This window comes from Pleuronectes platessa, chromosome 1, assembly GCF_947347685.1.
Source record: "Pleuronectes platessa chromosome 1, fPlePla1.1, whole genome shotgun sequence".
Classification (NCBI taxonomy): Eukaryota; Metazoa; Chordata; class Actinopteri; order Pleuronectiformes; family Pleuronectidae; genus Pleuronectes; species Pleuronectes platessa.
Window position 1 is genome coordinate 15,611,625 of NC_070626.1, and position 14,358 is coordinate 15,625,982.

The following is a 14,358-nucleotide window of genomic DNA, read 5'->3' on the forward strand; positions in this document are numbered from 1 at the left end:
GCAGTCTCAGGACATCAGACGGAAACAAGCAGCAGCAGACTGCTTGGAAATTAAGCAGCAAAGATCCAGGGATTTGTTGTTGCTGTAGATTCGTGCAGTAGTGAGGCTTCACCTGGTCTGTGCATGAAGTGGAAGTCAACCTGAGAAGCTAAACTTGAACGAGGACATCCGGGGGGGGGGGGGGGGGGGGGGGGGGGGGAGAGACAGCTCACCTTCAAAGTAAAAGTTCAGGAGGCCGGAAGTTTGATTTGATTTATGAGTAATGAGTGACCCTCCTCGTGCTAGTTGATGTGAAGAATATGTCATTTATTTGATGACCGAATATAAACCAGAGATTTTGCATGTGGGCAGTTTGGCCTAGGGGGTAGAGTGGTCATTCTTCCACAAGAAGGTTAGCGGTTCATCCCCACCCTTCCCCATCAGCATGCCGAAGTGTCATTGGCAAGATACTGAACCTCTAAAATAGGCAGGACTTCAACCACCTACTGATTGCACAATATCTTATACTATGTCAATTTAAAAACAAAAATAAAAAGTTTTAATTAAATGAATCCTGCGCAGTCCGCTTCTGCGAAGGAAGTGTGCAGTAGCATTATCACCACTTTCTAATTTTCTGCAAATTTTGGTATGAATTTGAGCATGTTAAAGCCCTCAAAAGGCCAATTAATTTGCCTGAAAAATACTAATAATAATCCTTAGACTTTCACTGTCTGTCAGTGCCTGTCAGTGCCTGTCTGTGCTCGGGCCCTAATTAAATTGGGCAGGTTAAAAGAGTTTAAACTCCCTGCTACCTGTGTAGGTGTATACAATTGTGAAATTCTTTTGGTTTGCAAAATGAACAAACTAAACTAAACAAACTAATAAATATTGTTAAACTGCTTAAGCAAATTAAGTGACAACTTCACTAATAACAATCAGAGATTAAAATGTAATACTAGTACCACAAAAAACATTTTTTTTAAATATTTCACTTTATTTCTCTTTACATATATGTATAACTTAGCAAACAGAAAATCATAAAAAAATCATGAAGGTCATTTATTACTCAACACATACATTACAATCATACGAGTTTGCTGTCCACTGTGATTTATAATCATGATGAATGCAGTGGATTAAAGTTTGGGTTACAAAGTGGGTGGAGGAGACACTGGAGACGAAACATAAGAAGGGATGTTAACAGATGATGGTCATCGCATAACTGGAAGTGAGACTAGTTTATAAATGTTAAGTCAAAACTGTTTGTCTTATTGTTGAAATAACAAGACATACAAATAAAGAGAATAAAACTTTTGGAAAACTTCCCATTACAAATCAGCCTTTAAAGAATATGTCAACTGATATACAATCTAAGCACTGTAATAAATTAATATACAAAAATCAGAACCAAAGTATAATGACAATAGTGAGACAATAAAGCCGCTGATAATCAGTGATCAGTGTTGTTTTAATTCCACGAATGACTGCCTTTAAATCGTGGATAAAATGTTACATCCACAAAGATTCAAGTATTTGATGCTAAACAATGGACGCTTGTTCAACATATACAACACGACAGCAACAGAACATTGCTGGGTTGTTCCTGATGTGCAATTCTACAAACAGATCTGGACTTACTTTAAGGTCACAGAGAAGTACAGCTCAAGGCATTTGCATGTAAACAAGACAAGAAAATCCACTCTCTGAGCGGTGAACTGGGTTTTTACGAGCCAAATAGTTACTGAGGAGAATCATTACTTCTCAGTCGGACTCTCAGAGCCAGCGATAATATTTAACCGGCTCAACAGTGCGGAGGCCGACATGTAGGGGGTTTAAGAGCTGTTTGTATAGACTCTAATGAAGGCCAAGTGTACACAGGCACACTTAATAAGGAGCAGAGCATGAAGGGGACAACATGTCACAATATAATCAGGTCAGACGACACTCACATGATCTAATGCTTGTTTCAGCTTTTCCATAAGTTAATGTCAAGAGCAAGAAAGTCACATGTCTTGCTCTTTTTGGAAGAAGATAAAAAGGTGAGGGGTTGAATGATGACATTTTTCAGGGCTGGCATTTAAATCCAAGGCAAGGAAACTAGAGAGTAAGTCCCATGTCAGCTCCTCAGCTGAGACTTTCAGTACTTCTGCTCTTCTTTCCCACAACAAATGTGCATACAGTACATTAATCACGCTATATCCGACTAGTGTTCTCTTTGACAGCACAGTGTAGAAATGATGAATATCTGCTTCATTTGTCTTGTTTACAATTCAAAATGGCAGGAAGATGCTCTGAATAGAAAAATCTGTGATACATAAACCTTTGCATCCAACATCCTAGACTGACTGTTTTCCAATTTAAAATGACAACGAATTGAAGTGTCACATCTCATACAATAACAGAGGGTTTGTCTTTTGTTTGTCTGAATAATTACCTGCACCAATGAAGCTCTCGTTGCTGTTTGTCTGTAAACAGGATTACACAAAAAAAACAATTTTTTTTGACAGGGTGGGTCATGAAGAACAGGATCCAATTTCTTTAACATGACGGAATTTGGCATTAGCCTTGGCGGAGGTTTGCCCTCTGTGAGTGCCCTTCTAGTTAAAGCTGGATTGGAGCTTCTCTTCAAAGCTACAGTAGTGACAGTGACTTCCATCCATGAGCCTCGAGTTTGAGGAGTGTCACTCTTCATCCTGTCTCGTTTTCACACTCAGACTCTCTCCCGGTCTCATTATTTCAGTGTAGAATAAAAATATATTATCAAAAGAAGATCTCTCTATAACTTCACTGATCCATGTTTCAGTTCTTAGGTCTTCACTGTGGATTACCCTGGGTTTCCATTACAATTAGGTCTTTATGTGATGCTAAATAGTCATTCCAGTGGTGAAGGGACTCAAGGCATTGAAGAAAATCCCTTTATGTTTCTCAGTGGCTGCCACATCTCCCATCTTTAGTCCTCCTCTGCCTTTCTTCAGTGTTTATCCATCTCTCTCCATTCCAGGAAAAATAATAGAATTGATTTATTCCTCTTTCTACTCCGTCTTCAGGGAGGTTTTCATCTCATTGTGGAGCAATCGACTGAACTCAGCTCCAGATTTCCTCCGCCTCTGATTCCATGTGTCTCTACTCACTGTCCTCTCAGCGCATGGCTTGTGTCTGTTCCTCCTGCAGAAATGTCTGTTTCTCCATCAGTTTTCTGAACAGCCCTTGCCTGTTGCCTAGCAGCTCTGTGTGCTGACCACACTCGGCCACGCGGCGCTGATCTAGCACCGCCACAGCGTTCGCATTCTTGATGGTGGACAGACGGTGAGCGATGATCATGACCGTTCTCCCTATTGATTGGATGAGAGGGGCAGGACATAGAAAGGAATAATAAGTATCATTCATAAAAAACTGCTGATTAAACTGAATGTCAGTTAAGTGATCGAAATTCAAAAGACAAAGAGATGTACCTTCCATCAGGCGCTCCAATGCCTCCTGGACCAGGAACTCATTCTCAGAGTCCAGTGCACTGAGGAAAAACATTGTTTAGGATCTTTTGTATTAACATTTGACCAAACATGGGTCTCAAACCATCACAATGGAGACCAAGAAAATTGAGATGACAAAGATAAAGACAGTGAAGCATTATAAGTAAAGCATATTTGTTAACTGACTGTACTTTAATTGTTAAATTCAATCAGACATGACTCTCACCTGGTTGCCTCGTCTAAAAGAAGGATCTTTGGATTCTGTGGAGAGAAAACACAAATGTATTGTTATGCAAAGTAATTCAGGTTCAACAGAAAGGATGAGGATACAAGCAACACACAGATGCTGTGGTTCTTACCTTGAGCAAAGCTCTGGCTATGGCTATCCTCTGCTTCTGACCACCTGCCACATAAATACCGAAGAGAACTTCATTTCCACGTGCACATTTCTCTCAGGGTTTACATGAACCCGACCTGAACCCATAGGTACACTCTAATTTGCACTGTATGGCTAGGTAGAAACAGCAAAACTGCAATGGACAACATAACACTATTGTTTATCATATTGAATTGATGATTATATTGACTAATATGTAGTATATACCCATTTTATGTGAAGTTTTTAACACCATTTTTTCAGAGTTTCACAGGAACAGTTGACCACTCTGACAAAGTGATTAATAAAAGACTACTGCAGATACAGTTGAATCAACATTGCTATGGTAATTCTGTTTGCCTCTCTGCGTGTTCCTCACCTGACAGCAGCACTCCTTTCTCCCCTACTATAGTGTCGAAGCCATCAGGAAAAGCCTGGACGAAATCATAGGCGTTAGCATCTCTGGCTGCGCTGTAGATGTCTTCTGTGGCCACAGCTTCGGGGAAATCTGCACCGTACGCGATATTATCCCTGATGGAGCAAGAGAACAGCACGGGCTCCTGGGAGAGAGGAGGGAGGAGTGGAGGGACAATATGAGAGATGATCTTCACTCAAAATGGTAATTCTTTGTTTGGACGGCTGCAGTTAATGTAAATGTATGACATGTTTTGTGTGTCTGCCCAGTTTTTGTGCTGTGAGATATGTTGTTAAGGTTGTTTGAACATTCATTTATTTATTACCTGGCTGACAGTTCCAATGTGACGCCTCAGCCAATAGGGATTTAGATCCCTGATGTCATGACCATCTATGGTGATGATACCTGGAGAGTAGAGAGGGTTTTTTAGGTTTGATATATAATATGTGTTATGAAAGTTTTCTATAAGCTGTTGAAAGGAGAACTCAGGCAGCAGCTGATGTCTTATGCAGAAGGTATTAATGTAGATCTGATGCACCAAGGAGCAATTGTCAGCCCCCAGTCTGAAGATGTCTCCCACAGTCTCCCCATATATCTCCCTATACTTGCATCACCCAATCTAACAGGACAGCCATGAATGGCTAGAGTTGCTGTCACTCTCTATGTTACATGTAGGTGTGTGCATCCTATTGGATAGTTAAGCCTAAAGTATGCATAATTAAATCACATTGTGTCCTTGCATCTTGCCACTGGTGAAATACGCAAAAGATTTAAAGTAAGTTCGAGTTGAAGCTGGTGTCGTTCTGTCTGTCACATCTGAGTTAGATATGAAAGACCCTCAACATAGATGCTACAATGCATTGTTGGTTGGCCCTTTATCTTTAACCTTGGGTACTGCTTAGAGAGAGAAGGGAGTATCTGTGGAATTTAGATAGACACCAGTCTACTGTACAGATAGGACTTGTCTCATCTCATCTCATCGTCATCCGCTTATCCGGGGTCGGGTCGCGGGGGGAGCAGCTCAAGCAGGGGGCCCCAGACTTCCCTTTCCCGGGCCACATTGACCAGCTCTGACGGGGGGATCCCGAGGCGTTCCCAGGCCAGTGTTGAGATATAATCTCTCCACCTAGTCCTGGGTCTTCCCCGAGGTCTCCTCCCCACTGGACGTGCCTGAAACACCTCCCAAGGGAGGCGCCCAGTGGGCATCCTTACCAGATGCCCGAACCACCTCAGCTGACTCCTTTCTAAGTAAAGGAGCAGCGGCTCTAATCCGAGTCCCTCACGGATGACTGAGCTTCTCACCCTATCTCTAAGGGAGACGCCAGCCACCCTTCTGAGAAAACTCATCTCGGCCGCTTGTACCCGCGATCTCGTCCTTTCGGTCATCACCCAGCACTCATGACCATAGGTGAGGATAGGAATGAAGATCGACCGGTAGATCGAGAGCTTTGCCTTGCGGCTCAGCTCTCTTTTCGTTACAACGGTGCGGTAAAGCGAACGCAATACCGCCCCCGCTGCTCCGATTCTCCGGCCAATCTCACGCTCCATAGTACCCTCACTCGCGAACAAGACCCCGAGGTACTTGAACTCCTTCACTTGGGCTAAGGACTCATTTCCTACCCGGAGTAAGCAATCCATCGGTTTCCTGCTAAGAGTCATGGCCTCAGATTTAGCGGTGCTGATCCTCATCCCAGCCGCTTCACACTCGGCCGCCAGCCGATCCAGTGAGTGCTGAAGGTCACAAGCCGATGATCCAATGAGGACCACATCATCCGCAAAAAGCAGTGACGAGATCCTCAGACCACCGAACTGCAACCCCTCGATATCCTGTCCATGTATATCACAAACAGGATTGGTGACAAGGCGCAGCCCTGGCGGAGACCAGCACCCACTGAGAACGAAACTGACTGGCTGCCGAGGGCCCGAACACAGCTCTCGCTTTGGGAGTACAGGGATTGGATGGCCCTGAGGAGAGACCCCCTTACCCCATACTCCCGCAGCACCTCCCACAGTTTCTCCCGGGGGACCCGGTCATACGCCTTCTCCAGATCCACAAAACACAAGTGGACCGGATGGGCATACTCCCAGGCCCCCTCCAGGATCCTTGCGAGAGTGAAGAGCTGGTCCGTAGTTCCACGTCCGGGGCGAAAACCGCATTGTTCCTCTTCAATCTGAGGTTCGACGATCGGCCGAACCCTCCTTTCCAGCACCTTGGAGTAGACTTTACCAGGGAGGCTGAGAAGTGTGATACCCCGATAATTGGTACACACTCTCTGGTCCCCCTTTTTGAACAGGGGAACCACCACCCCGGTTTGCCACTCCTTTGGCACTGTACCCGACTCCCACGCGATGTTGAATAGGCGTGTCAACCATGACAGCCCCTCAACACCCAGAGCCTTTAGCATTTCTGGCTGGATCTCATCAATCCCTGGGGCTTTGCCACTGCGGAGATGTTTGACTACCTCAGTGACCTCCACCAGGGAAATTGACGACGAAACACCATCAACCTCGAGCTCTGCCTCCAACATAGAGGGCGTGTTATTCGGATTCAGGAGTTCCTCAAAGTGTTCCTTCCAACGTCCGACGACCTCCTCAGTTGAGGTCAACAGAGTCCCATCCTTACTGTACACAGCTTGGATGGTTCCCCGTTTCCCCCTCCTGAGGTGCCGGATAGTCTTCCAGAAACACTTTGGTGCCGACCGAAAGTCCTTCTCCATGACCTCTCCGAACTTCTCCCACACCCGCTGCTTAGCCTCCGACACGGCAGCAGCTGCAGCCCTTCGGGCCTGTCGGTACCCTGCAACCGAGTCAGGAGTCCTCCAGGATATCATATCCCGGAAGGCCTCCTTCTTCAATCGGACGGCTTCCCTGACCACCGGTGTCCACCACGGTGTCCGAGGGTTACCGCCCCTTGAGGAACCTAAGACCCTGAGGCCACAGCTAGCCGTCGCAGCTTCAGCAATGGAGGCTTTGAACACCGCCCACTCCGGCTCAATGTCCCCAACCTCCACAGGAATGCCAGAAAAACTCCGCCGGAGGTGTGAGTTGAAGATACCTAGGACGGGGGCCTCCTCCAGACGTTCCCAGTTCACCCGCACTACTCGTTTGGGCTTACCAGGTCTATCCGGAAATTTCCCCCATTCCCTGATCCAACTCACAACCAGATGGTGGTCGGTTGACAGTTCCGCCCCTCTCTTTACCCGAGTGTCCAAAACATGCGGCCTCAGATCATATGACACGATCACAAAATCGATCATTGATCTTCGGCCTAGGGTACTCTGGTACCAGGTACACTTATGAGCACCCTTATGTTCGAACATGGTGTTTGTTATGGATAATCCATGACTAGCACAGAAGTCCAATAACAAACGACCGCTCGGGTTCAGATCAGGGAGGCCGTTCCTCCCCACCACGCCTCTCCAGGTATCTCCATCGTTGCCCACGTGGGCGTTGAAGTCACCCAGCAGAACTACGGAGTCCCCTACTGGAGCCCCATGCAGGACTCCATTCAGGGTCTCCAAGAAGGCCGAGTACTCTGAGCTGCTGTTTGGTGCATACGCACAAACAACAGTCAGAGTTTTCCCCCCTACAACCCTTAGGCGCAGGGAGGCGACCCTCTCGTCTACCGGGGTAAACTCCAACACCGCGGCGCTCAGCCGGGGATTTATGAGTATCCCCACACCCGCCCGGCGCCTCACGCCCTTGGCAACTCCGGAGAAGAATAGAGTCCAACCCTTATCCAGGAGTACGGTACCAGAGCCGAGACTGTGCGTGGAGGTAAGCCCCACCAGATCTAACTGGTAGCGCTCCACCTCCCTCACAAGCTCCGGCTCCTTTCCCCACAGCGAGGTGACGTTCCACGTCCCCAGAGCCAGCTTCTGCCGCCCGGGTCTGGTCCGTCGAGACCCCTGACCTTCGCTGCCACCCATGTGGCTGCGCACCCGACCCCAACGGGTCTTCCCACAGGTGGTGGGCCCATGAGATGAAGAGAGGGGGGGTGCCACGTAGTTTGTTCGGGCTGTGCCCGACCGGGCTCCGTGGCAAACCCGGCCACCAGGCGCTCGCCATCGAGCCCTCCGTCTGGGCCTAGCTCCAGACGGGGGCCCCGGGCTTCCTCCGGGCTGGGTCCCATCTCCTCTTGTATCGATATTCATTGAGGGTTTTTGAACCATTCTTAGTCTGGCCCCTCACCTGAGACCACTCTGCCATGAGAGACCCTACCAGGAGCACAAGGCTCCAGACAACACAGCCCTCAGGTTCACAGGGACACGCAAACCTCTCCACCACGATAAGGTGACGGTTCCAGGAGAGGGATAGGACTTGTAATATACAATATACATTAATATATAGTGGCATATACAGTAATGTGTGAGCATGTTCAAAAATTCCTCAACAGTATATAGTGCTGAACTTATTCATTTGTCATCATCGGATTTTTAAGCATCTCATGACTGAACAGTAACTGAATGACCTCTTGTTCTCACCTCCATCGGAGTCGTACAGTCTGAGCAGCAGCGAGACCAGGGTCGATTTTCCAGACCCGCTGGATCCCACCACTGCCATGATGGTTCCAGCTGGGACCAGCAGACTAAGGTTCTGGAAAATAGGAGCCTCTTTTCGGGTCGGGTAGGCAAAAGAGACATCAGAGAACTGCAGCTCACCCTTCAGCTGGTCTGCAGGGAGAACTAGACCCTCTGTGGAGGAATGGAGGACAAAGACAAATTAAAATATAATATTTTGATTATTAATTCTGTTATAAAATATACAAGCAAATAAGGAGGCAAAAACATGAATATAAATGAAAGGCAAGAAGAGATGTTTGCAGTAATAAATAAAACCTTCACATTTTTCAAGCAAGCAGTGAATCTTTGAAAATTGTTGGCAGCAAAATAGTCATGTGGTTATAGAGTGACGGCTCAGGCGATTCACTTTTCTGTTAGCAAAATATATTCTAATCAACAATTCTGAAACCGCTTCACATTAAAGATGATCTGCTTTCTGAATACTAAAATAACTCTAATATGTTGAAGATATAATTGCAGGAAAACAGGGAACTCATTGATGTATTGAAGTAATACTCTCCTGCCTGTATGTGTGTATGTGTGTATGTGTGTATGTGTAGTGACCGTTGAGAGGAAACTCAGGCTTTCTGTCCAGCAGCTCCCAAAGTCGGGTTCCTGCTCCGAAACCCTTCATCAGCTCAGAGTAGAATGAACTCAGTCCTAAGCATCAATACAGAAAAAACAGCACATTATTATCAATCATGGTTAAAGTGCAAATGGATGTACACAGTGCAGACGAACGGATTCATACAAGAGGACAGTGCACATGCATGTTCAGTATGTGTGTTACCTGCGATACTGATGCCCACCCAGAAGGTGTACATGAGGAACGCTGACAGCTCTCCAACGGTCATGTGGTGGCTGGCCATCAGAAGGCCTCCTTTGTAGAGCACTGACAGGATCATGATGTTACCACTGAGACCAGTCTGAAATATCAGGAATGGAAGGTTTGGAAGATTGGAAATTACTTTTTTAAATGGTGAAACATCCCAAGCACAGACACAACAGGTACTGTGGTCATGTAGCAACCCTAACACACAGTGGCAAAATGCAGAAGTCTGTGTGCAACAGCTCATTTGCTAACAGTGGATTTGGTTTGCATCGCTGACAAGCACACACACAACACACACACTTACCACTCCAAAGAAACCAGCTCGTAGAAAAGCTTCCTTCTTGGCCAGGCGGAGGACCTGGTCTGTCTTCTCTGCGTATGTGCTGACCTCTGACAGCTCTTTACCAAAAGCCCTGACCGTCCGCAGGTTGCTGATGCGCTCCTCCGCCAACTACATACACACGCGTCCAAAATAAAAATAAAATTCATTAGAGCTTTATCTACCGGAACTTAGATTATCAACATAGCAAATTAAATCTGTCTACAATTGTTATTCACTTAGCACAGCCAGTGAAGCATTTATCAAACACACACAACTATGGAATGGACAAGATGGCTTCACTAACCACTAATTCAAACAGAGAAGAGCTTTTTTAAATTCATATACTAAAAAGGAAAAACCCTGAATTCATTAACATAATAACTTTGAAGTCCTATTTTGACACATCGTCCTTGTTTACAACACCTACATTCTCAAATAAGGTTTTAATAATCCCTGTCCCAAGAACAAAACCCTCAGCTGTTTCTTCAGTCTGTTTGTATTTGTACCTCTGTAGCTTGTGCGAGTGCGTCCTGTGTGCGTTTGGAGATGGAGCGAAGATATCGACCATAGATGACTGCGAGACCGGCCAGAGGAGGAACAATCATCAACACAAAGCTCGCAAGACTGGGGGAGACATAGAACTGGAAGAGCAGAGGGAAAAACCCAGTGTTAATGGAAACCAAAAGAAGAGGGAGGAGGGGAACAAAAGACATTCACACCAAATTACTCTGACAGTAATTACAGCAATTATTCACATTCATTTCCTTCAATGTTCACGACACCAGGAAATCATTTTACTTCCTTGTAGGGGATACAGATTGTCCTCACGGCATGCATCATGTTTATTATCAGCTTTCTAGTAATACACATGATGCAAAAGCGTTTATGATACTTACTTACAAGTCAGTCTTACTTCCTGAACTTGCTGTTCAAGACTGTCTATATCCTAGTTCTTAGTTTGTCTGGGGTGTGGCATTCGTTCAACATAATCTTGCATTGATAAGAAGTTTTTTTTTTTTTTAACTGGTTTTCCGACAATCCAATAGTCCACAAACAGTAACATAAATGGAAACTGTCAGCTCATATACAACAGCTCTGAATGGAAATATGCAAACAAAAGATCTGTCTTTGTATGTCCTACAAAGACAGAGAGCCAAAGGGGGGTTCGGTTTCTGGTTTTGATTTCTTAAGTCTTTTCTTGTTTTTGACTTGGAAAGCAATTTGTGCTTAAGCTGGAAAAGTGCTTCATAAATAAAATGTATAATTACTTTATCTTTAAGATATGTACTGTATGATGTGCTGTACTGCCCACCTGTTGTTTAACGACCGATTGTCAACATCATCGTACATCATGAGCATATGTATATCCTCAAACTGATTTAACATCACAAAACATGTTTTGGATTAGATATTTTAGATTGACATCACATTTCTAATTATCTGTTTAGATAAAATGAATAGACACGGTGTGAGAGATCATTATTTTGTGGCTAAAAGGATATTGAGTCTGTCCTTTTTTGTAGCAATTGCGATAAAATAATTTCTTTCTCATAAGAAATATAATACCCAGCACACTTATCTATGGTCTAAAAGATTGTCTGTTAATTCGGCATTCAGACCTGTCCTCACCAGACACAGAGGACCACTCTGAGGGACGTACTCACCATCATACTGACACCAGCAGCTGCCTGGGCGACAGCTCTCAGACCGTCTGAAAGGTTGTCTGTGATTGAGCGCCCCACTACAGCTGTGTCAGCAGAGAGGCGGTTGATAAGCTCCCCGGTCCTGTTCCGGTCAAAAAATGCCACTTCCTGTCTGAGAATGGAGGAGAAGACGGAGGTTCTGAGATTACTAACAATCCGCTGACCTGCAGAGAGAAGGTAAAATATATTAGTGAGGAAAACAGAAACAATCAGTTGATTTATTAAAATGCGAATCAGGAGAAAAATCATCATGTATGGTTTTTTTGGGCCCATTTCATGTGAATGTGTGTGTGCCTGTACAGTTTTAATCTGCCTCCTCGTCTCACCTGAGAGCTGCATGAGGTAGACTCTGGCGGCATTCGCTGCTCCACCACACAGGAACGCTCCCGTCAGCATGATACATAATGAGGTCAGGGAAGCCGTCATCGCCTCTGTGTCTGTTCCAGTGGTGTAAATGGTGTCGATCACTTTACCGAGGAGGAACGGTGCGGACATGGTGACTGCACTGGAGACAGTTAGGAATCCAAAAGCAGCTGGGATAGATGATAAAAAAAAAAAGACAGAGAAATGAGACGTGAAGAGGAAAGTTTAAATAAAAGCAGAAGATCCAATGAAGACCGTGGAAACTAAAACCAAAGTTACAAATGATCAAAGAAAGTAATTAAATCATATTTGGGAGCAGTTATTACAGTAACTCCTAATCAAAAGATACTTTTAAAGTCTTATAAAGTTGCTCTCCAAATGAACACCTGAAAGAACTGATCTGTAGCAGCCTTTACTGGGTAATGAAAACAATGTGATGGTGTTAATAATCTATGAGAACGTTTTTCAAATCGAGTAGACCAGAGAGCATATGAAAACTGTTTTAAAGATCCTAAATAAAAATATAACAACATGTAATGAGTTCTTCCCTGACTCATACCGTATCCTTACACCAAGTTTAGTGGTAATAGGTCTCATAGTTTTAGAGAAATCACGCTAAAGCCGAATTCTTGCTTCTGCATCGAAGCTACCACGAAGCCTCAGCACAGACGTGTACCCAAAATTTCCCTTTGGATCAACAAAGTATTTATTTATCTATCTACTCTACAGTGAGCCCTACGCCGTAACCCGACGGGCGTACACCTCCTTATAAATGTAACTAAGCACCGAGTTGATGCAGACTGCAAGAGCTGTGATAGGTCCACTTGTCGCCATTTTTTAATAGAGTTTAAGGAAAGGACACGGAAGACATCTTTCTTTTTCCTCGTTGCTTTTCTTTAAGAAAAAGTATTGCTCTTCAACACCTATCAGCTACAACTCCAGAATGGTCCACTTGCCATTGTTCTGAAGTAAACAGAGAAGCCAGACGCTTTGTAAATAAGGGGACTGTAAAGCTGAAGACACTCAACACCAGCAAAGAAACTCTACCGCCACTGGAGTTTCGGTGGAATGAATGAAAGGAATCGGCCTTTACAAACAGAATAACAAGGTGAAAACGTAACACTCTTGGTGAAAGAAATGAAATTACATGGGATTGGCCGGAAAGGGAAATCATTTTTAACAATCTTCTTAAAGAAAATAATAAAATAGCACTTCTCAATAGATCCAGTTTTGTCCTTAACTTAAAACTATGGTAATTCTAGGGGGGGCAGATACATGTAAAGGGGGCCCTCGCTGCCTGCGCTTCGCCCCTGGCCTTACAGACCCATTCTACACACACAGTTTACCTGCAAGTCTCCATCTCTCTGGATGAGCGAGTCCCACAATCCTCTTCACATCCTCCAGAGGGACGGTGGTCGGCGTCTGGTCCCTGTCCGTGTCCGGCTGGGTCGCCGGGGAGGACGAGGAGGCGGCTGAGGAGCTGGCGAAGGCGACAGGTGTGCGTGTGACTGCCCGTGCTCGGGCTGTGGACTCGAACGTGTGTAAACAGAGTATGGAGAGCGAGCTGCGGGGCAGGACCGAGGTGAGGGGCCTGGCTGCCGGGTGGAGTGAGGAGCTAGCCCCGCTCCTCCTCCGGGGGACCGCTGAGAGGGTCAGGCGGAGCCCCTGTGATAGCCCCCTGGCCTGGGTCAGTCTCAGTCGGGACAAATATCCTCCGTTTGTACAGCCTGACGTGCGGACTAACAGCCACATTGTCCTAGATGCGAGCTAAATTCCCCACAGGGGAGTCAAATACATTAACCGGTGATAATAAACAAGTGGTGTCGAGGTGAGGTTAGGTCCATGTCAGCTCCGCAGCCCTCAGGTCAACACACCGCCTCCATAGCCGTCCAGCTGCGAGCCTGCCGCCGGTGCATTGTCGAGTCTTGACGGTTATTGTCGCTGTTATCTGCGCTTCACAGGCGTCTTCACCCAGTTTATCTCTTATCAGCGAGCAATTAGCAGCACCACCCCGCCCGTCACGCACATCTGCCGGCCCCTGACACATATGTGGCGGAAGCGGAGACACGGGCGACACCACAATCGGCCCGAGGAGAACGTGTGATGTCCCGGTGCGGAGTGTGGAGCAGTGCGGGGGAGTGTGGAGCAGCGGTAGAGGAAAGGTGACCCTGCGGCTCCTGGCTCACAAGAAGCTGCTGCTCGATGTCACCAGCGAGAACCAAACTTCCTCCAGACGAGACCAATCCAGCCCAGAGCAGCCCAATGTTTGTTTCAATGCTTTATTGACAAACAGCAACATTAACAATGATCAAAGCGAACATAACAACACGTAAAGC

The 14,358-nt window shown here is 45.8% G+C and overlaps 1 protein-coding gene across 1 annotated transcript; it reads right to left on the bottom strand.

Moving 5' to 3' along the window:
* Window positions 1-952: 952 nt before the first annotated feature.
* Window positions 953-14,241, bottom strand: abcb10 (ATP-binding cassette, sub-family B (MDR/TAP), member 10). The gene is made up of 14 exons (XM_053428600.1): window positions 13,369-14,241; window positions 11,986-12,192; window positions 11,621-11,823; window positions 10,463-10,597; window positions 9,939-10,085; window positions 9,593-9,728; window positions 9,367-9,462; window positions 8,725-8,934; window positions 4,566-4,645; window positions 4,205-4,385; window positions 3,809-3,852; window positions 3,676-3,710; window positions 3,432-3,490; window positions 953-3,311 (listed from the first exon to the last, which is right to left on the bottom strand). The coding sequence occupies exons 1-14, from the start codon at window positions 13,772-13,774 to the stop codon at window positions 3,118-3,120; spliced, it is 2,133 nt and encodes a 710-aa protein (XP_053284575.1). The 5' UTR covers window positions 13,775-14,241; the 3' UTR covers window positions 953-3,117.
* Between the last annotated feature and the right edge of the window lie 117 nt (window positions 14,242-14,358).